Here is a 22,039-nt window from a genome sequence, read left to right on the forward strand (position 1 = left end):
CAAGGGAAACAAACTTCTTTCCATACGAACACAAAAGTTCAGATAAACGAAAATAAAACCATTACTATCGGCACTGCTATTTCTCAATAACTTAAGGCAGAAAAGGAGGGGAAAGGGGCAATGTCACAAGGAGGAAACGCTGAACTTCGAACGCAAACTCAGGTGTGTGTGTGTGTTTTTTTTTTCTACAGACCTTCGTAATGCACCCTGAAGATAAAAATCACTCTTCACGGGCCCAGCACGTGAGCGAGCGAAATGAAAGTCCTCTAGCTATGACAAGGTGTGTTTGCAAACTGTGGCGAATCCAGCTCCAGGAGCGACTCATCACGTAACATCAGACAGTTGCCAGCGGAGCCCCCATTTCTTAATCTTTAAAATGAGGGAAACGACATTTGCCACGTGGGGTTTCTGTTCGACTCGAGTGTGATGGTGCGTAAAGAATACATGGCCCAGTAAATGGTTATCCGTCATTGTCATGTCACGAATATTGTGAGAAAACACGATTCAGACCAAATGACAGAAAATCGGCCTTCAACACGAAACTGTAAGTTTTAACAATTAAAGCTAGAGTTAGATATTTGAATACACTAAGTGTGGCTTTAACGATGCCCGTGAGAACTCTGCACTAGAAACTGTTTTTGTCAGTAGAAGCTCAGGCATGCTGGCTTTTGTGTCTAATTAACTTGATGTTTTCGCCATCACGTTAACAGATCCCTTTGAGAAAATCAAACCCATCCTATTCCAAAACTGCCTGTCACAGCAAGACTCTAGGCTTTTACTTTTCACGGTTAACCTCTGGCTTTCTCCTTTTTTGCCTCCTGTAAGACAAGTGGTGTTATCTTAAAATCAGCCAATCACAGTGTGGACAAAGAAAGACCCAGAGAGCCACGCCATCCCTGCGCCCTGCTGAGGGAGTGGCCCCTTGCCGTGGCAGTGAGCGTGGGATCTGCAGGAAAAGACTGGGCGACGCTCAGCATGGAGCCCCCCGGGCTGCTGGGGGCGGGGGACAGTAGATCCCAGACGCAGGGCTTGGGAGCAAGTGGGAAGCCTGAGCACCGGTGCAAATACCGGGTCCGGCAGAAACAAGGCCTGCTTGAGTACGGTTGGTAGGGTAACGATGTGGGTGTAATGACAGTTTACAGTTTTAGTGTGAACATTCACCTAAAATGCCATATGGTGTGCTTGAGTGTGATATTGTCATGCTATAGAATGACACGCTTACGATATTGTAATGAAAAAGGGGCTTTGTTTGTGCCGGACCCTGTATTTGGAAATGTGGTTAAAAGAGGGGCTTTGACACGAATGATGATGAAAGCCATTTCTGAATGAGTTGAAGAGTCTAAATTATAAATGATCTTAAAAGGAAAGATAATGTGCCGATAATGTGTATTCTATAATGTGCAGCCCTTTATGGTCATACGGAGTCAGGGCCGATAATGCTGACAGATGCCTCGGGCCTGCTTTAAAAAAGCAGCATGAGCGATTCACAACTGTTAATAGTACGGACAGTTGTGATCAATAAACTGAACATTCCAAAGCGATTTGTAAGTTAATCAACTTTTCGCAACTGTCTCCAATAGTCCCTATGTGCTTAGGTCCCCCCCACCCCAAGAGCATAGAGGTGTCTTGAATATAGCTCCATGCCACTGAATAAACCCAAAGTAAGTGGGTTCTCCAACAGCGAGGTTACTGCATAAAGACTTCGTCAACATTATCTGAAACTCTAAGTGAAACATAACATCTAAGTCGCTCCCTGTAGCAAGGCACCTGCCTTTCCGTCGTCACCTCCCCTTCAATTAGCCTCGGCGCACTGCCGGAACACCCTCTCGTTCTCCGACATTTATATCGCTACATTTGAACATCACACATTCCTCTGCAAAGCGCTACATACTTCCGTCTCCCCACTTGGGTGATCAACCACACTTGGTTTATTCTTTGGGTCATGCAGCATGTCAGCATGAGCCACCAAGATTATCTCCCTGCTGCAGAACCATAATTCCTAGGGCTGAACTTCTATCCCGAAATTTATATTTTATAGGAAAAAAAAGTGAGCTCCTTGAAGAGAGAGGTGCGGATTCATCACATAAGCTCTAAGTGTTGCCGCCGCCCAGCTCTCTTCTTCGCCCTTTGGGTCCAGTAGGACTCTGCTTTCAAGAAACAAATTAAAAAGCGCTCCAGCTGTTCTTGCGCCATTAGAAGCAAGAGGCCCAGGGAAGGCATGGGCTAAGGAGCTTCCCAAGGATTTGGGTGAGCACTGAAGGGTTTCTGGCTCAGGCATGCCTCAGAGCCCCCCAAAGCCCGGGGCCCCGGACTGAAAGGCGCAGTTCAAACCCGGTGGCACGCTGGGCACATGTCGCTGAGGCGCAGCACTACAATCACCCCCCCCCCGAATGTGGGGGCTTATTGCTCTGATGTGGGGTTCATTTGCTGGGCAGGGATAGGACGGAGCTGCGGAGCCCCCCGAAGCCAGGGGGAGTCCTCAGTCCACGCTGAGTGAGCACAGCAGACTGCAGCCAGCCCTTCATCTCGGGCTCCACGTGTGCTAGAAAATGCGCTCACTAACAACCACACAGAGGCTCTGCTCAGCCGCAGGTCAGTGTCAGTGGCCCTGCAGGTGTGTTTGCGTTTGCACCCGCGCCCCAGGGGGAGCAGTGCAGGGAGGGACCGTCTCCCTGCCGGGCACAAGGGCATCCTGCCCCGAGTCTTGGGAGTACAGAGCTCATTTGGCTTGGTCTCTGCAACAAACCTGTAAACTAAACACCATTGCAAATCCCTTCCTTATAGAAAAGAGAATAAAACCCTGCAGTGGACTGGCTTCCCCTGAGCGTGGCTGTTAGAGAGCTGGATTAAGCCTGTTCTTCTCACTGGCTTCAGAGCCCTGCTTCCAAACCACGGACAAGGCGCCGCTCTCCCCGCCCATTTCCATCACTTGTGTTTCAAGGTGTTAGCACATTCTTTTCATGTCAGAAAGTTCAGTGTATTTTTAGGTTCCGCATTCCAAGTGGAATCGCTGTAAGATTCCCATGTTTTGGGATAATACAGGGGTGGGCAAATAGAGGCTTACGGTTGTTCACACGGAAAAAGCCAGGTCTGATTCCACAAGAGCAGGATAGAATTATTACAATAACTGTGTTTCACAGGCTCACAGCTGTGAACCTGCCCTTGCCCACCCCTGTTTTGTGGGAATGTGACCTAATTATTGTATTAATTTTGACATGTTCCAATATTCATAACCACAAAACATCCTAAGTTGAAGCTTTGAAACATCCCAGAAAGTAGTAATTTCTAAGGTCCCCCTGGTTATATTTATCCCGCTAGAAAACTCTTCTCATTTCCCCTTATTTTCAGTTACTTCCTGCAGGCATGACAAGCCTCTGTACATTCTTGTTTATAAAACGGTCCTGGACATAAGCAGAAGAAATAGCAGCACCTTCTACTGTGCTGGAAACTGAAGAAAAAGAAATGGGTCAATTGCTTGGAGAGTAAGTTCCTGTCACTTCCTCTGTGAAGCCTTCCCGACCTCGGGTCAACATCATCATTCCCAATTCGGGGTTTCCTGTTGATCCTGCCAACTCTGTATATTATCATATTCTTTAATATGTATTTTTACACGTCTATCTTTCTTCCCAGACGGCGGCTAGTTGAGAGAGGGCAATGTGGGGTGTTTACGTCTGTTTCCAGACCTCAGCACAGTTCCCGATGTGGACTAGGTGCTTAATATGGGACCCGGGGGGAAGGGGTGGGCGGCAGGGGGAGAAGGAGGGAGGAAGTGGTTAATTATCTTCACTTGCTGTGTAAATTATATGCACACTAAATACTCTGATACAGACCAACACATTTGTGTATCATTTCCCATTTTGCAGGGCTGACTGACAAAGTCCCCTGGTGCACGGAATGTCGTTAGGCTGCATGATGATAAAAATAGCCACACCTGAGGGAGTGCCTGAAATGTGTCAGGTACTGCTAGTTGCTTGCTATGTATGTCACCTAATGAGATGCTACAGAAAACCCCCCACAGCAGAGAGTAGCACCGTTCTCTGTGTGAACAGTGAAAAACAGAGTCTTGGTTCAAGGCCGCACAGCGAGCGGCGCCTGAGAGTCCCTGGCACCTTGCTCTCCCCTGCTCTGCTCTGCTCCCTTACTGACTTAACCCAAAACGCATAAAAAAATAAAAACAAGCAGAGTTCTTATACATTATTAACTTCTTGCTTGTATGCATTTCTGGAAAGTTCCATTTGCTTAAGAAAATTATATAACACTCAAAAGATGGACAGAAGAATACATTAGCCTTAGAAGAGCAAGGAATAATAAGGCACACTGAAGTACTAATCTCATGAATATTAATTTTCCTAAAAGTAATGTTTTAAATCAAATAGAAATAATATATATATTTTAAAAACCTATTATAACACAAATGATAACTTCATCCAAACCTACTGCCTATCTATAATTCAGAGAATAGTAGTTTTCCAGTTCACTTTACCCAGAGCTCTACTTTCTCAGGTGAGGAAAAGGAGTACCCAGCACAGGATGGGAAACTCACAGGGAATTACACTTTAGTGGCTTGTAATTGCTGGTCAACCACGAAAATTACATCCTCTCTCGACAATATTTCTCTGGGATGATGAGATTAACTCACATATTAAAATAAATCCATGAAATTTCTTTCCAAACTTCATGAAATTTCCAGATCACGTGAAAAGATTAATCTGTTTGAATGCCAAAGAAACATGTGACAATGATTTGAAGGACTTACAGCAGCAGGTATCAAACACGTTATAGTGTGTTTTAGGTTAGAGTAACCCCAACAGCGTGGCTTTGGAGGGGAGTCAGCAGGTGAATGCAGCAGGACGGACTCGGAAATATGGCACCAAAGTTAATATAAAGAAGTGACTTATTCCCAATAAGTGGGGAGATGTGTTCTATTCAATAAATGATGCAGAAAAAGTAATTTGTAGATTTTTGTCGGCGGAACATGTAAAATTAGATTCATATAAAATACTTCACGCTAAAATAATAACTTATGGATCAAATATTTTAAAAGATAAAACCATAAAAAATACTAGAAAATATTTGCAGTAAAGATCTATAATGGCCCTGTTTGGTGTGGCTCAGTGGATGGAGTGCTGGCCCTCGAACCAAAGGGTCGCTGGTTTGATTCCCAGTCAGGGCACATGCCTGGGTTGTGGGCCAGGTCCCCAATAGGGGGCACGCAAGAGGCAACCACACACTGATGTTTCTCTCCCTGTCTTTCCTTCTCTAAAAATAAATAAAATCTTTAAAATGAAAAAGATCTACAACGATCTTAAGTATTAAGAAAATAGTGTTAGTAAGAATGATTTGAAAGGTATACTCCTATAAAGAGAACAGCATTTCCTCTGTACATCAAAACGTACAAAGGGAATGGATCTAAAACACCAGAGAAGACTTTCAAACAAAATCGCTCACTGGTGAGACTATTTGCAATGTCTACAACACACAACGGGTTACTATAGGAAATGTTTATAAGTGTAATTATAAGAAAATGGTCATAATAATGAGCAATAAATAATAAAAACATACTCAAGCTTCCTTGTAATGGGAGAAAGGCGATTTAACATGAGATGCTATGTTGCACCTGAGAAACCAGAAAAGATGGAAAATAATGAAAGCAGAGCCCTGAATTTGAATGGATGTGAAGCAACTGTTCTCCTACGGCTGTAGGAAGAGCCCCACTTGGTGCGAACATTCCGGAGGACCTTTTGCAACAAGGTGTCAAAACACTGTAAATGTGATATCCTTTCTCACAGCAACTCCTCTTCTAAAACTGAGTTTAAAAATGAACATAAGGGAGAACACAGATGCACTGCTTTTGCAATAAAATGTAGAGTAGCTTATGAATTAGGAGCTAAAGCAGAATCAATAGTATCCATCACCAAAAACAATCATATAGACCTTTACCTATTGGTAGAGAAAACGAGCACAGTATGTGAAGTCAAAGATACAAGTTACAAAGTAATACGAGATGGGAGTGCATTAAAATGCGCCTGCGTGTTGGTGTGAGTGCGCACTTGTACTCCTTGCAAACAGTCTAGATTAGAAGACCGTTAACAGCGACTTTCTCCAGGTGCTTTGATTAAACATGTCTTACCCTTTTCTTTATGTGAACGTCTGTTGGCTAATGTTGTACAGCCAACATTGTGTTCTTATAGTAGGAAAAAGCAACATATATTTTAAAAATAATGAATGAAAATGAGTTACCGTAACTTTAAATTGGGCTTCTAGTACGACATTTAAAAATGTGAGGCATTATGGTAATAATCATGTTGCCACATGGTTTTCAGAAAAATAAAAATCAACAACAACACTTTTTCTAAGTCATTATAACTTATTTTTTTACCCTCTTCAGATCAGCTGGTACAGAATTTTATCTATGCCACACTCATGTATTATATAAGATGCAAATTGAGTGCATTTTTATTTAAGGAACTACAGATGTTACATTTTGTTACAATGTTATTGTCAGAGCAACGAGATCGATTTGAATACTTCCTGTTATTTGTGGAAAAGGCAATCAGCCGCATAGGCATTATGTTTAATTAACCCAATCCTGGTGGGGAAAGTTAGAGAAAAGCTAGTAAACTGAGCTCCGATCAAATCGAGTAAAAGTCAGCACCCTATAAGAACCATGGTGGAAGTAAGTATCATTTACTGACCGCTTACCATGCAAGGCTCTGAGGTAAGTACTGTCTACCCTTTATCCGACTTTACCCTCCCCACGAAGGCATGCGAAGGCATCGATATGTCCATTTCGTAAGTGAGGAAACTGACAGGGTGCGCAGGTTCTGGCCAAGGCCACCGGCCTGCGCGCATCGGAAGACAAGTTCCACCCCAGCTTCCAGGACCCCAGGCCCGCGCCCCTGTCTGCCGGGCCACGTGCTAAGTTCAGCCCCTGCAGCAGGCTGACTACCCTTCGAAGTGCACCATCGGATGGCATCCCTGGTGAGGGTGCTAACAGAGGCTCGGGAAACACGGGCACAAATCTAAGAGCCCAGGCTGTAGCCTCCAGGGACAAAACAGGGTTAAGTCAGTAGACAGACAGCTGCCTTCTAATGCCCCTGGCAGGAGCGGGGCATTTGGCCCCTGTTAACTGGGCTGGAAAGTCCTCGTTCCTGTTTATCTACGACTGTCGCAGGTACGGACGTACTTCCGAATACTTCCAGCCCGCTGTGAATGAACTCTCTCTCAGGTCTGTGTGCTTCTGCTGATGCTTCCTCATGCGTCGTCTGACTTTTCACTCGAACCCCCTTCCGTGGAATGATGGCGCAGAGCCATGCACACGCGCCCACGTGTCCGAGGGTGGACGGTCCCTGTGTCATGACGTGATCGTGAAGATCACTGTCAAGAGTGTCCCAGTTGTCTACTGCTGTGCCACAAGCCACCCTGCACGTCACTGGTTTATTTGTTGACAGTTTATGTTACTCATGAATCTGCAATCTGGGGGGACGTTTGTGGACACTGCTCATCTCTGCTCCCTTGGCAACAGCGGGGTGCTGGAATGGTCTGGCAGTCCACTCGTCGTTGTCACACAAACATCGTGGTCGATGGGAAGGCCGACCTGTTCGGCGCTGAACACCTGAGTTCCTAAGCCACTTCTTTCTATATCTGTGTGGCCTTGCCACAGGGTCCCGCAGCGTGGTGGCTTAGGGGACCTAGGCATTTCCCACGGTGGCTGAAGGCTCCTATGTGTGTGTCCCAACAGAGAAAGCCAGGTGGACACTACTTTGCCTTCTGTGACTCGGCCTCAGAAGTAACACAGGATCCCCATTCTGCTTTCTCTTCTGCAGACTTGAGCCACGACCCACTCTGAGGACCAAGCAGAGGAAAATGAGCACCCAGCTTTGAGGAGAGGAGAGTAGAAGAATGTGCAGATACCTTTAAAATAACCACGCAGGGATGCACAGGTTGTTAATTTTGGTCAAGGTCAAGATAATTGGGGACCGCCAAAGAAGAGGGTGTGGAAAAGGGAGAGGAGCAGAAGGAAGAACAGAAACACATCGGAGAAGGTGGATATGGATACTGTGCAATAAGAGGTGTCCCAGAGTATGAAATAATGGACTAATATCACGGCTCAGAGAGCCTTTGCATGTTGGCTCGCCCATGAATTGGACTCTTCAAGATGGGAGTCACTATGATTTAGTTCCTAACCCTGCACATTTTTCTGGTTGGGCCCATGCAATTCTTATGAGCTGGGGGACTTTCTCGCTGACAGGTCTGTAAGTCACAAAGCAACACCTGATTGCGAGAGTGACAGATTTCTACTTCTTCAGCGAACTTTAATTAAATTCCTCTCCTCCATTGGCCCCCTGCCTCCTTCACACTCTTTCTCTCTGTCCTATTCTAAGTAGAGATTGGCTGTCACCATTATAAAGGGTTTGGGTTGCTATTATTATTTATTGTAGTTTTTAATTTTAATTTTTTTTGGAGGGCCACAGTTGAAATCTAAACGACAATCCTTACGAGGTACTCCAGTTGCAACAGTTGAAAAGGAAATGTGGAAAACTCAAGACTAAATCCTAGTTCTCAGTATCATGTTATTCCATGATTTCTTTCTTTTCTTAAAAAGCATGCTTTAAAAGTGCATAAGCACCAGCCTTATCTGGATAAATGCCAGCTCGTTGCAGGAGTCATGAACTTGTGGTGTCCAGACTCATCCTCCCGTCTGCCTCGTCTTGCCATGACCAGCTCTCTTGGGATCTTCGGCTGTAGCGTCCGTCCAGTCCCGTAGCTGTGGCTGACGGGCCCTCTTCGACGGCGGCCGCTGCTTTATCACAGCGTGGCTGACCCTGCTCACGCCCCAGGAGTGGACATGAGCCCTCCCCGAGAAGCCCCTCTAATCAAGCACACTTCTGTGTTTCCACAGCGGGGGCCTTGCTCTCCGGGAGCCCAGGTCCATAACCACTGACCGGCAATGACCCCGCTGAGTGACCTTGGCCGTCTGTGCTTGCCTTACCGGGGATGAGGTAACGTCTCCTCTCTCTAGTGCGTGACTGAACCTGAGTAGTGAGCGTATTTAGAAGATTTCATCGTTCAGTGAAGAACATGTCCAAGTTTAAATGCGTGCCCTATGATAATGACGACTCCTCACTATTAAACGTTAAATTAGAACCAATGCTCTGAAGAGTCTTTATATATTAGACATTGTGCTAAGTGATATGAGTTTTAACTGCTCAAGATAACTCACTTCAGGCATTTATAATTCTTGTGAAAATCGGCATAAATTTTAATGAAATGGTTGAAGCACATGGAGAAATGGTTCTTTTTTATTAAAATAGTCCCTTTTTGTAAGGCAGGTAAGAAATTAATAAACTGAATAACTCTAAGGAAAAATGATAATTCTGGGATTGAGGAAAATACGACGGCCCCCCCTTATCTGCGCTTTTGCTCTCAGGGGTTTCAGAGGTTCAAACTTTGGTCAACCGTAGTCCGAAAATATCGCATGGAAAATCCCACCAGTAAATAATTCTTCAGTTTTACATTGTGTGCCCTTCTGAGTGGCATGGAGGACTCTCGGCCTGTCTGCTCCGTGCCTCCGGAGGTGGGTCACCCCTTCGTCCCTCGTCTCCACACTGCCCCCGCTCCCTGGCCAGCTGGCACTTGGTAACTTGTCTGGACTGTCAGATGACCACCACAGTGCGTGTCTAGGTCATCCTCATTTTACTCAATAATGGCCCCAAATCACAGGGGTGGCGACGAGATATGACAGTGAGAGGTGTGGGACGCTTCCTTTCAGTGAAAAGGTGAAAGTTCTCAACTTAATAAGGAAAGCCAAAAAAAAAAAAAAAAAATCACACACTGAGTTGCAATGAACCATGTAAATAAAGAATCTTCTATCTGTGAATAAGGAAAAGTTGAGGAAGGTGAGTGTAGTACAATAAGGTATTTTGAGAGAGGGTGAGACCACATTCACATAACATCTATTACAGTATATTGTTATAAATGTTCTACTTAATTACCAGGTATTGTTGTTAATCTCCTATCGGGCCTAATCTGTAAATTAAACTTTATCATAGGTATGTATATGTAGGAGAAAACAGTCTACATAGGATTCGGTACTATCTGTGAATTCTGGCATCTGCTGGGGGTCTTAGAACAAAGCCCCAGAGATAAGAGGGGAACACGGTGTAACATTTCTAAACAAGATATGAAAATCTACAGGTATTTTAAATTGTATAACCCAGAGGTGGAATCCCACCAGAACACCTTCCATTTCTGAAACCTAGGAAACTTGGAGTCCGAACCCTCACCAACAGTCAGTGATGTGGCAGAGTGATGCACGATTCCGTTTCACAAATGGAGGGCTGGGGAGAAACAGGAGCTGGTCGACCTGCAGGCCCCACAGCCCCCGACTCAGCCAGCACTCCGTAGACTGCCCAGCGAACAGTTCCAGGTGGCCCACTTACCCTCAGAAGGGCTGGATTCTCAGGTAGTCTCTGATTTTACTGCATGTAGCAACCCCTTTTCCTTCTCCACTCACGTTTTCAAGTTTCCCTGGAAGGTTGACATAGGGGGAGTGGCAGGAAGAGAAGGGAAAGGACACTGTCCCCTGTCCCCTGTCCCCTCTGATCACCCACCTCTGGGGATTACAGGTAACAGAGCTGTGGATAAAGACAGAATTTCCGCCAACCACTAACAGACCCACACTGAGGACCCTACTGTAGAAAAGTGAAGAGATGAGACCAAAGACGGCCACATGGCTGCTGTTAACGATCCGATAAATACAGGGAAAGTGCTGCTTCTAATCGGCTCTCAACTACAGTCTCATTTATGTGTGTGTTTCCAGTTTTCAGGAAGCCAAAAACCAGGAAGCCAAAAGCCGATCCTCATTTACCTTCATTTACGTGTTGCCAGGGATTCAAGGAGAGTAAACAAAACTGTGTAAAAATAATCTTTTGTTTTTGTTCCTCTGAAGATTTCCTTTTCCTTGTTCCTTATGCCAACCACCTCGACTGCAATCTCAGCATCAAAACACCTAAACTTCAACCTGCAGAGATCGCATCTGCTGCTCTTCGTGATCTCCGCGGAAAAACCCGCAGACAGAGCAGTAAGAAACCCAGGGAAAGGGAAGCCGCCTCATGCCCTCCGGTACCCTAGATTCCAGATGCTTCTCCGAGGGCCCTGCGACCTGCCAGTGTGGCCGCCCTTCTCCCAGGAGCGGGGGCTCGGCCTGCCAACCTGAGCTCTGGCTTCCTTTACCCAGGGAAGGGTGCCCCGACAGTCTGGTTCCAGGCGGTCGCCCTGTTTCATGGCCTCCTAATCTGCCCTTTTCTTGTTTGCCTGCCTTTGTGCCAAGTCTAAGGCCATTGGAGCTGGGAGAGCTCCATGGCAGAGAGAAGGTGGCGAATAATAATTCGTGGCCTGCATGAGTCTTAGTTATATTTATCGCTTTATTCCTGTCATTTCCTCCACCTCAGAAAACACCCCCAACCTTGCCCATATCCCCACCTGCGGAAATCCTGCCACCCATCCCTCAGGCCTCACCTCCTCCAAGAAGCCTTCCTTCCTTAATCACCTTAGTTGAGACAATTCCCTTCTTGGAATTCCCACAAACTCCTTTTGTGCTTGTCTCCCGGCATTTGTAACAGGCTGATTTGTCTTCTTCCCTTTACCTTACTCACAAAGCAAAGACCTTGTACTGTCCTTCGCATCCGACTTCACAAACATTCAGTTCATCGCCAAATCATCATCTGTCTACACGTCTGATCCCTCCCTGAAATTTTCCCAACTGTGAGAGGGCCCCACCTGAAGAACCCCCTTGTCCCTCCCTGGTGCCTGGCACAGGAGACGTGCTAGTCACTCCCGTGCCTGCTCCTCTCAACCCGTGCCTGTGAAGCGCTGTCTCCCCAGCTGGATTCCCAGCTCCTGACGGCCAGTCTTTGTCTTGGGCCCAGCGAACAGCCCAACGAACAGATACAATCTCTCACGAAAATAACTATGCCTCTCTCCATGGGAACACAGAGTTTTTGAAAACCATAGTTTGCTTTCCAACCCTTAAACATAAGAGCTTTCTCGTCTTCTCATAAAAACACTCATGTACGATGACCGTCCCTGGGCTTATTTTCCAGAGCTCTGAGTATTGAAGGGGTGAAAATCACCCACTCTGTTCAGATCTGAGGATCCCAAACTCTGTTTTTTTTTTTCCTTAAGAAACCTCTGTGGAAATAAATGTTTCACCACATGCGGGGCAATAGTGCATGAAATTCCTCTCATTTTTTATTTTATTCTCCATATGTTTATATTTTCCATGCCAAGTCTCCAGTTTGGTAAACTGACTTTAGGTAAGTTTTGCAGCCTACATCTTAAAACCAAAACTTGGTCACGGCCCTTGATAACTTTTGGGGAGCAGCTCGTCCTGAGAAAAGACACAGTGGCATCTTCACGAAGGGGTGTGGACTCCCCAGAGCCATCCGCCACCGGCTTGAAGGACCAGGGAGCTCCTTCCCAGCCGAGAAGCAGGTGGCGTTCTCTTGCCCCCTTACTCCTGCATCTTCTCCCATTCTTCTCGCTCCATCAGCCCCCTGTGTACTGGCTCAGGGGCCATCACCCAGCGACCTCCAGTCCCTAATCCCTGCCAGTGCCATTTAGCCTGAACTACCATCTCCAGGGACACGTTCGGTGACGTTTACGGCTGCAGTTAGTTGTCCTTTGCTGCGGTTCTCAGAGTTTCATTTATAGATCTCCTTGAAATTATCTTTTCACCCTGTTGCCACCTTTTCTGGTAGCTTGATAGACCTTCTCCCCGCACCTGAAACCCGGTGGTCTGGAAGCACATCTTCTCCTGATCAATCATGATACATTCCTTTGTTGTCCACGTCCAAATACAAGCCCCCTCACGGAAAAATCTGGCCTTGGAATCATTCTATGGCAAGACAGAAAATTAAGAGGTAACTTTGGAAGCCTCTGGGAATAACAAACAGGTTTAAAATCGCTAGTTATCTAAGTGGTGTGGTGTTCTGCATGATTTTCTTCTACTGTATACAAAATAAGACATAAATCTAAACACAGAGAAACGCAGATCAGCAAGTAAAAAAACCCCAAAAAACCCCACCTTACAACTCATGCAGGCTAGAAGTTTCCTGCAATTGAGGTTGCAAGAATTAATTTCAACATTTAAAAAATGCATTATGGAAACCACACAATGGTTTGAAAAACAGCATCATAAACTAAGCTAAGGCTATATCTGTGGGCCACGGTGTGTGTGCCGGCTACCTCGAGTATGAGGGTGTCCGCTGCACATGCACTGATTTCTGGTACCTGGTTCTCTCTCCTTGCAGATTGGTTTTTCATACAACAGTGTACAGGAGTCTTTCACGACACCATGGAGAAGATGGCTGATGATTTAATTTTCCTCTAAGTTGTAAAAGAGCCCAGATAAAAGGAGGCTGTGTCACAGAAAAGGAAAACTCACTTGAACGGACTCCAGGCTTCAGAGCTCACAGATAGCCCAGGCTCCTACCTTCTACCTCAGTTTCTTTAGTGCTCTTAAAAATTGGCACCTGTCCTCATGGTAGACTAATTTATTTTCATATATAATCTACATTTTTAAATGTTTTGTTTAAATTTGCAAAAGCTTAGCTGGTTCTGTAATACAAATATCTATCTTGTGATTTGTACCCCCATTTAAAAAATGACTCTTGTTGTTACCAAGTCCTCAAAACCGGGTTAGAAATGAACTGTCCTTGAGCCTGAAGGCTTGATCGGTTTCTGAAAAGTGTTATAAGAAGTTTCTAGCCTGTCACCCAAATTGCGTGTCAGACAACAGAGGACGTTTTGTCATGCTTAGGATCCTTCAATCACAATTGGAGCTTGACTTCAAAGCTTCTAGAATTCAGTTTCATTTAGAATTTAGAAAATATGACTGGAGGGGTGGGGACAGTGTAACAGGGAGACCATGTCCCTGTGGCCAAAAGCCAGGCCAGAATGAGTGGGAAGCAGATGCATCCCTCCTCTTTTACTTCTGCCTCCACCCTCCGTCCTCTCTCCTCCCCCTGGAGTGCCTGCTGCTCTGAGACGCTGGGGGGCCCCTGGCAGCCCCAGGGCAGGGCCTGTTGAGGTGGGAGTCAGGAGACATTCCGGCGCTGGTTGCTGAGCTGTGCCCTGAGCTTGGCTGCAGGGGAGCTTGCTGCCCTGCCGTCTTGCAAATGAAAACGGTTATCTGCGACCCTCTCCTGATCCTTGGTCTCCTCTGCGCCTGAGGTCTCCTCTGGGACACAGAACAAAGCCACCTTTGATCACTGTTAGAGACCGGGTGAAATAAGAACAGAGTCCATACCAGAAAACCGTCCTGAGAAATCTCGAATCTCATCTTGTGAGATTCAAATCGGGTATAAAACAACAAGAAAAACAACCAAAAGAAACACACGTCTCTTTGAGAAGGGTAATTCATTAAACCGATTATTCATAAGGAACTTTTTGGACATATAATATGCAAATGCCTTATAAATAAAAATTGTTCCTATTAGGTGACTCTTATTTGCTATTCATTTCATTTCAGCCAACATCTCCCGAGAAGATGAAATCTGAGACAGACACTATGAATATTAACTTTATTCGCACTAATGTTCCAGTTGACATATACTGAGCCCAACTGGGGGAAAATGTGAGAAGTAAATTGCTGTGTTGAGTAAGATGAAAATTCTCCATTTATTACATTGAATTTAATAATTACGTTATTTATTACAGTTCAGGGGATAGTTTTCAGTATCTAACTTCTTTTGAAATAAATCTTTGAGCTGTTTTAAGAGGCCCTTAACTGTTTCTGATAAGAACAAAGTTCTGTGTAAAAGACTTTAACTCCTGTCAAAATCAAATGATGGGAACAAGACAGCATCATATTTTACATGACGTTCAGGTAAATATCACTCCTCAAAAATGTAAAGTATAATGCATGTTATAGGCTGTTTAGTAGTAGAACCACCACCCCTCGACACGTACAAAAGTAATGACCTTGGTCATTCATTACTTGGAAGGGTGCTGTGGTCTGGATGTCTGTGCCCCACCCCCCAAAGTCATGTGTTCAAATCTAACTCCCTGGTGAAGGCATCTGGGGGTGGGGCTTTGCAGATGTGATTCGATGTGAGATATGCGAGTCCTTGGGAATGAAACCCCCATCCCTGTATAAGGGGCCCAGAGAGTGCTGTCTGTCCCACTCTGTCCAGAGGTGGGGGGCTCTGTGACCTGGAAGTGGGCTCTCCCCAGACTGTGAGCGGCTGGTGCCTGAGCTTGCCCCTCCCAGCCTCCAGAGCTGTGAGGAATGACTGTTTGCTGCTCATAAGCCACCCAGGTTATGGTATTTTGTTGTAGCAGCCCAAACAGAATAAAATAGGCATGATTTAACTTTTTTTTCTTTTTCATACAAGGAACTATCTCTTTACCCTGGACTCTACTGCCCACCTGTCAGGGGTCAGGGAGAGGCGGAGGGGTGTGGACGGCCAGGGGACGCTTGCCTTCGGGAGTTAGGATGTAGAGCTCCGGCGCAGGAGCGTCCAGCCTGCGGCCTGCGTGCCACGGGCAGCCCAGGATGGCTGCGCATGTGGTCCAGCACAAAATTCTAAATTTACTTAGGAGATTTATTTATTTTTTGTGATTGCATGTCACAATGTATTTAATGTGTGGCCCAAGACAACTCTCCTTCTTCCAGTGGGGCCCAGAGACACAAAAAGGTTGGACGCCCCTGGCCCACAGAATAGGATGTCTGGGTTTGCCTTGGCCTGTGTGCCTGCAGATAAAAGAAAATATACCCCCGGCCTGTGTACACACATACAGGTCTTCATTGTTTAAGGCGTTGTAGGTAAAACACGAAGTGAGGATTTATGCAGAAAATATAAAGTCGTGCATCCTACGCAAAGTTTAATTAATTTTACTAATGGAGAAAGTCCTAACTGATTTTTTCCCTTCTTTTAATCTCAAGCATATACTCTTTGAATTGACTAGAAAATTCTTTCTTTAAAGTAGGCTGCCTTTCAGAACTAATGCTATGTTCCTTCCTATGATGACACCAATTAGTGAAAGGTTAAATTAGGTTCAGATTTCTCTGTGTAAAGGTCAAGTTTATATTAGTATTCTAAAAAACCAAGGTTGAAATTACTGCTATTTCAAATGAGCTATTTAGATTATCTTTACATGCATAAATATTAATTAAGACTACATTAGAAACCCTACTCTTTTTAATTTTAAGTATATGGATGTTTTATACATAAGTGATAGAAATTAAACTTTTTAATGAGAATATAATATATATGGTGCACAACATACTGTCCAAAATTCACAATGCCCTGCACACCTAAGTGTGATAAACTACCTAAAAATGCCAACCTTCTCACCTCATCAAGAAGCAAACGCCACACACAGTCCTTCAGAAAATACAGGGGTCGCGCACACACGTAGCTACGCTGTAAAAATGCAGCCCGGAAAAGCGGCTCTGAGACTCCTGGCAGCCGCTGCCACCGCCCTGCGGAGCGGTGGGCGCCTCGGCCCCCTGACTGACCGACAGCTGCTTGGCGTGTGCCAGCCGTGGGAGAAAAACTGTAGCTGAGTATGATCGTTCCTTTTCCTGTCTTCTCTTTTTTAAAATAAAATAAGCATTTATAAAACTAAACACTCCCTTTCAATACTAATTCAGATACATCCCAGAAGATCTGATATGTGGTACATTTTCAATATTGTTCGATCCCATAGTCCCATTGGGATATTTTTTATTGACTAAGTGAACTGAATTTCCACGTCTAAGAGGCTTTTCATGGTGATAGTCTGGTCAGTGGCAGTTAAGGGCCTTAACGCCCTACATTGTGACGGAGGGTTGCGATGCTGCCCATGCGCTTGAAACAACGTGTCTTCATAGTGGGGTGGCGCTCATGGTGGAGTCCTGTCCTTCCCACCAGCTTTAACCTGCTTGTCCTCCCTGCGTCCATGGGGCCAGAGCCCTCAGCACCTCCGTGGGCTAGTTAGGTGACTGTCCCCCCCCATGGAATTGTTAATTCTGACATTTGTCCTTGATACATTTTTAAGGCCATGTTAGTAACATCAGGTTTTGAATTAGTATAGATTTGCGGGTAATTAAATCTTTTTTTTTTTTTTAACTAGAGAGACTCCTTTTATTTAGTAATGCTTTCTTCACCCCTAAAAGTCGATTTTACATGCCATGAAGTGGCTCCGTGGCTCTTTGGGGGGACACTGGCCTGGCGTGCCGTTTTCCGTCCTTGTACTTTCCGTGGTTTCGGTCTTCTTCTGATTCAGTCTAAGGGTCAGTTGTGAGGCTCCAGTCAGTGTACTGACATGTGGTCACGTCACTGTTGTATTTGGTTTGATTTCTGTCATTTTTTTAGCGTGCTGTTTGCCCTTTTGTCTATTCACCCTCTTCCCTTTTTAAAGATAATTTAACAACTGTATTTATTTCAATCCCTTGGATGGTCATTCTAGAAATTCAAGTGCATCTGAGACGTAAAGGACTGAATGTTGACAACAGCCACACTGAACAGATCATGGGGCCGTGGCTGGTTTCCCAGGAGTCACAGGAGACAGCTTCTGAGAAACGCCCCCACCTCCTGCCACCCAGCTTCCCACAATGAAGTGGTAGGAGGACCCATGTCCTTCGGGAGCACAGTTCTGGCCTGCCCTGGGAGAAGAGGGGCTCCGTGAGAAGGGCACCCGCCCTGCTGTGCACTGGGCAACTGCACACTCTCGCCCTCCCTGGGGTTCGAGGCCTCCAAGCCCACATGGTCACCCCGTGGGTGTGGTGAGGAGGCATGGTTGCGGGGCAGCAAGGACTAGGCCGAAGTGCGGGAGAGCCAGCCTTGGACCCACCAATTCATGGTGTTCAGCCAGAAAGGCCTCTCTGAAGACGCACAGCCCTTATTTCTTTCCAGAAAAATCGCAGATGAGGGCAGTGAAGGGGAGAGTCTGGACTCAAAGCTCCCGCCTCCTTCAGGATTGGGAAGGCCCCTGCAGAAAGGATCTGGGAGCAGGGAGTGTGGGAACGCCTCTCCGCAGCTCCTGTGTGTGTCCCTGGTCACACTGCGGGGGATTTGGGAGGGGGGCCGACGTTGAGGGGTGCAGTTTACATCGCGGAGGGCAGGGACCCCTCGGCAGCCCAGCGGCCCTGCTCAGGGGAAAGGTGTTCACCCTTGAGGGGCTGAGGAGAGCCGCCCTTGGAAGCAGGAACTCTGCAGCTGTGACCTGGTCCGTACAGTGGAGGGCCCACAGCGTGGCGACAGCCACGGAGGCACGTGTGCACGGCTTTGGGGACTACCCAGCGTCCTGTGGGGGTGGGTTGGAAACAGAAATGGTTGGCTGCCAACTGCAGGGGTGGGCGTGGGTGGACGGAGCTCGGGGTCGGTGGCTACAGTTTACAAAATTCCTCTCTGAAGCCCAGCTCCTCTGGATTTTTGGCGTACAAACATTTCTTTACTACTCTATCAGCACATTCTTTCACAAACACACGTTTGTGATTTAATCCACTTTTGTACATGGGGTGCACTAGGAGGATTTTTGAGGGTGTCAGTTCATTGAGCTACACTGTAACTAATTTATGTGGAATCTTATGAATTGATATCAAAGGTGAGTTGAATACGCAACACGCATCAGCGATGACTTCCAACCCCACTTGGCACCTTTCCCCCCTGACCGATGTGAAGCTAAACTTTACAGATGCAAAACGGCGTGTTCCACGGCAGCCGCATCCTGCCAATTAGTATCGAGTCCATGAGAGGCGGTCAGACAGGCCAGGACGGGAGGGCATTTTCCAAGAGCCCCGCGTGACTGTGAGGATGACGGGGGACCACAGTGACGCGTACCAGAGGGTGCAGACCCACTGCCATTGTCACTAGGGTAACCCTATCTCCATACTGTGCACCCTGCAGTACATACATATTACACTCGTGTGCATGTACATACTGATAATTATACTTAAGAATCCCCCCTGCAAAGTATGTGGACTTTAATTTCACCCTGGAAGCAAAATTCCAGGACTGCATCACGTATGATTTCTGTGAGTGACACATAAGTCACTGCTTTCCTTCAGGATTTGTGTTAACAGGAATCTGTTCCTGGCCCTTTGCGCCCCCAGATGAGGGAGAATGGTTGTCACCACTGCAGAGGGGCGTGGCTGACCACCCCGGCCCAGACCACACCTGTTGCGGTTCACAGACTCATTCCTTAGAGAAGATACTAGCTGCCAGCCGGCGGTGACAGTTTGGGAACTAACAATGACGTTGGGTTGGCACCGAACAGCATTTGCAACCCAGCAAAAGCATACGCTCCGGTGACGATGGACCCGGGGACTCTCGAGGCGAGCGGCCCGACAGGACACAACTCACAGGCGCGACCACAATAACAAGACTGTTTTCAATAACGTCGGTGCTCAGGGGCTCTTCCAAGCAACATTCGCTGGTATGAAACATGGGGCACCTGTTTGAAGAAGAAAAGGGACAGCAGGGAACAGAGGATGGCGACCCACCTGCACAGCTGGTCACCCACACCGGCCAGCGGCCAGCCCGGGTCAGCACGCGGCTGGAGGAAGGCGCGGGTCTCACAGCGTCAGGAAAGGCGCCCACGCTGTGGCTCTGAATGGCTCTCCTGCACGTTCCCTGAATACCACTTTGCGGGGGTGTAGTGGCCACGAGTTAGCAAAGTCACCCGAAGGGGTCGCGTGCCTAGGAAAGCGACGCTGGCAGGCAATGCCACGGGGGGAGGTTTTGGTGAACGTTACAAGCACTTTTGGGAAATGCCATCAGAGGAGAGAAAAGTCAGTCGGCATTTTCGTCTGTACTGTAATTTCCTAGTGAGCATCGAAGAGCCACCAGTAAAAGAAGGGACGTGACCCGGTACTCACTGCTCTCGTTCCCAGGCAGTCTGGAGACTGGCATTCACCGCTCATCCGGTTCGGGAGTAAGACATCTTCCCAGCAGGACGGGCCCTTGGAGAAAAAGCAAACAGACACATCCTTGGTGCCCATAGTGCAATATAAACATTCTCCCTAACACAGGCTCTACCCCTCTCTCCTCACGAAGTGACCATGGTGTGTACACGTACCCCCATGACTTCCAGGGCACGGGCCACAGTCCTCAAGGACCTTCCAGGGGCCCAGTAGGTCGGGACCATCTTCATAAGTATATTTGGCTCATTGCTCCAAACAGGAAGCTCACTTACTTGTGGTAATCTCTCTACTACCATTCAACGTAATTGCTTAAAAACTGAAATAAATTTCTTAAATCCATTGTGATTTCAACGGACAACTTTCAAATGAAAACTCACACGTACATCACCCTCAGAAGGACTGTTCAGGTGTCGGGGAGGGGGCACCGCAAAGGGACCGCCTGTAGCAGGGGGCCGGCTGAGCAGACCCAGCTCTCCCCTCTCCCTGGCTCTACGGAAACGTGTTTAGGAACTAGCAGACGGTAGAACCAGCGAGAAGACGGAGCATTGGGGGGAAGGAGACTCCCGCTTTTCTGGAAACACGCAAGCAGAGGAGGCCCCTGTGCCCTGGAGGACCACATGGAGGCGGGCTCTCAAAACAAACAAAAAAGGGCAGAAGGAGAGAGGGCAGAGCGAGACCTGGAGCAGCAAACATGGAAAAAGTTAAATTTCTGTCAAGTTTAATTTTCGTAAACAGGAGACCCTAAAATCTGTGAGAGAGATGTCGGATCACCTACTGGAAACAAAAATCGAACTAGAATTTTGAAGTACTACCAATACTCTCAAAGCCCGGAGGGAAAGATTTTCACCCTACAAGTGTCTCTCTAACCTAATTACCATCTTGGTGGGGGGATGGTGCACAGAGCTCCTGGGTGCGCCTGGGAGGTCTGAGTTCCGAAGGACACCCGCCCGCTGGAGAGAGGGGTGTTGTGAGAGCCGGTGCCCAGGCAGTGGCCAGCGGCCGAGGAAGGTTAGGACAGGGGCGGGGCTATGGTGATTTACTACCGAGGACATGGGGACCACCCCAGAGGTCTAAGTTAGGGGGAAATCCATCATCACCTGTCAGCACCAGGACCACCCACTCCCGGACCCAGACCAAGCAGCCACCCGGACACCCTGCTGCTGAAACCAGTGAGACCATGGAAGGCACCCGAGGGTCCCAGCCCCTCTCGGGAGTCTGCGGGAGGCTCGCCCGCCTCCCTTCCTCCTTCACCAGCACAAAGTGCACAGGTGCTAGGTCGGAGAAAACTGGGGAAGCAGACACGACCTGGGAGACTAAGCAGCTCCCTTCAAGGTCCGAAGCTGAGCTTCTACAGAGACTATTTAAACCAAACCTCACAAGGAGACTCATCACGAATTCATAGGCCATTGCACCAAAAGCCACAGATTGAACGAGGAGGAGTAAGCGATGACAAAAAAAGGTCATAAAGCCTGCCTGGGACTAGGGTTCTTAGGAGAGGCTGCTTCCAAGGCTGGCCCATGGCTGCCCTCTGGGAATCAGGATTTGGGGGGTCCTCCCACCCCATTCCCTTACGGATTCCAAGGGATTGTAGCATCTAAAATGCGTGTGCAGAGAGTGAGGTTTATGCTGAACACCCTCCTCCCCCCATGCCTGAGAGTAGGGGTGTGGACTCAGGTGCACGGTGAGAAGCCCCAGTGAAATCCCTGGGCCGTCACAGTCCTGGGGGAGCAGGCGTGTCCTGTGTGAGCCGGTGGGAGAGGACGCTCGGCAGCTTGTCTGTTTCCTCTGACTTCACTCTGGTGCCCTTCCCTCTGCACGGGGTCCCCCCTCCCCTAACAACCCTTTCCTGAGTGTCCGACTGTCCACTGAGTCCTATGTCCACCCAGCGAATCAGCCACCTAGATGTGCGAAATAGTCTTGGGGACCCACGACCCAGTGACATATGATTAGTCAATGAGGACATGATCCCCTAGCAACACAGAAGGCTGGGGGGCCTGAGCATCCATCTGTTACGGGGGAGGAGTTCCATTTCCTGTGCACGTCTACGTGTGGCGGGCACTCACAGGCCACGTGTCAGGTGATGGGGCAGCCACTTGATGTTCAACCTCCTAATCACACTATCGAGAC

General features: G+C 47.3%; 1 protein-coding gene across 3 annotated transcripts in view; it reads right to left on the reverse strand.

The window, feature by feature from the left end:
• The window catches only part of PRKN (parkin RBR E3 ubiquitin protein ligase), an 889,581-nt gene that overhangs the window by 428,848 nt on the left and 438,694 nt on the right, over positions 1 to 22,039 (reverse strand). For 2 of the 3 annotated variants that reach the window (XM_053913792.1, XM_045188965.2), the window contains exon 5: positions 19,868 to 19,951. The exons of the other annotated variant lie outside the window; for it this stretch is intronic. In XM_053913792.1, the coding sequence (XP_053769767.1) occupies positions 19,868 to 19,951 (84 nt within the window). The remainder of the gene's footprint in view (positions 1 to 19,867; positions 19,952 to 22,039) is intronic. 3 annotated transcript variants of the gene reach the window in all.

Source organism: Desmodus rotundus, chromosome 11 (assembly GCF_022682495.2).
Source record: "Desmodus rotundus isolate HL8 chromosome 11, HLdesRot8A.1, whole genome shotgun sequence".
In the NCBI taxonomy this organism is placed as follows: Eukaryota; Metazoa; Chordata; class Mammalia; order Chiroptera; family Phyllostomidae; genus Desmodus; species Desmodus rotundus.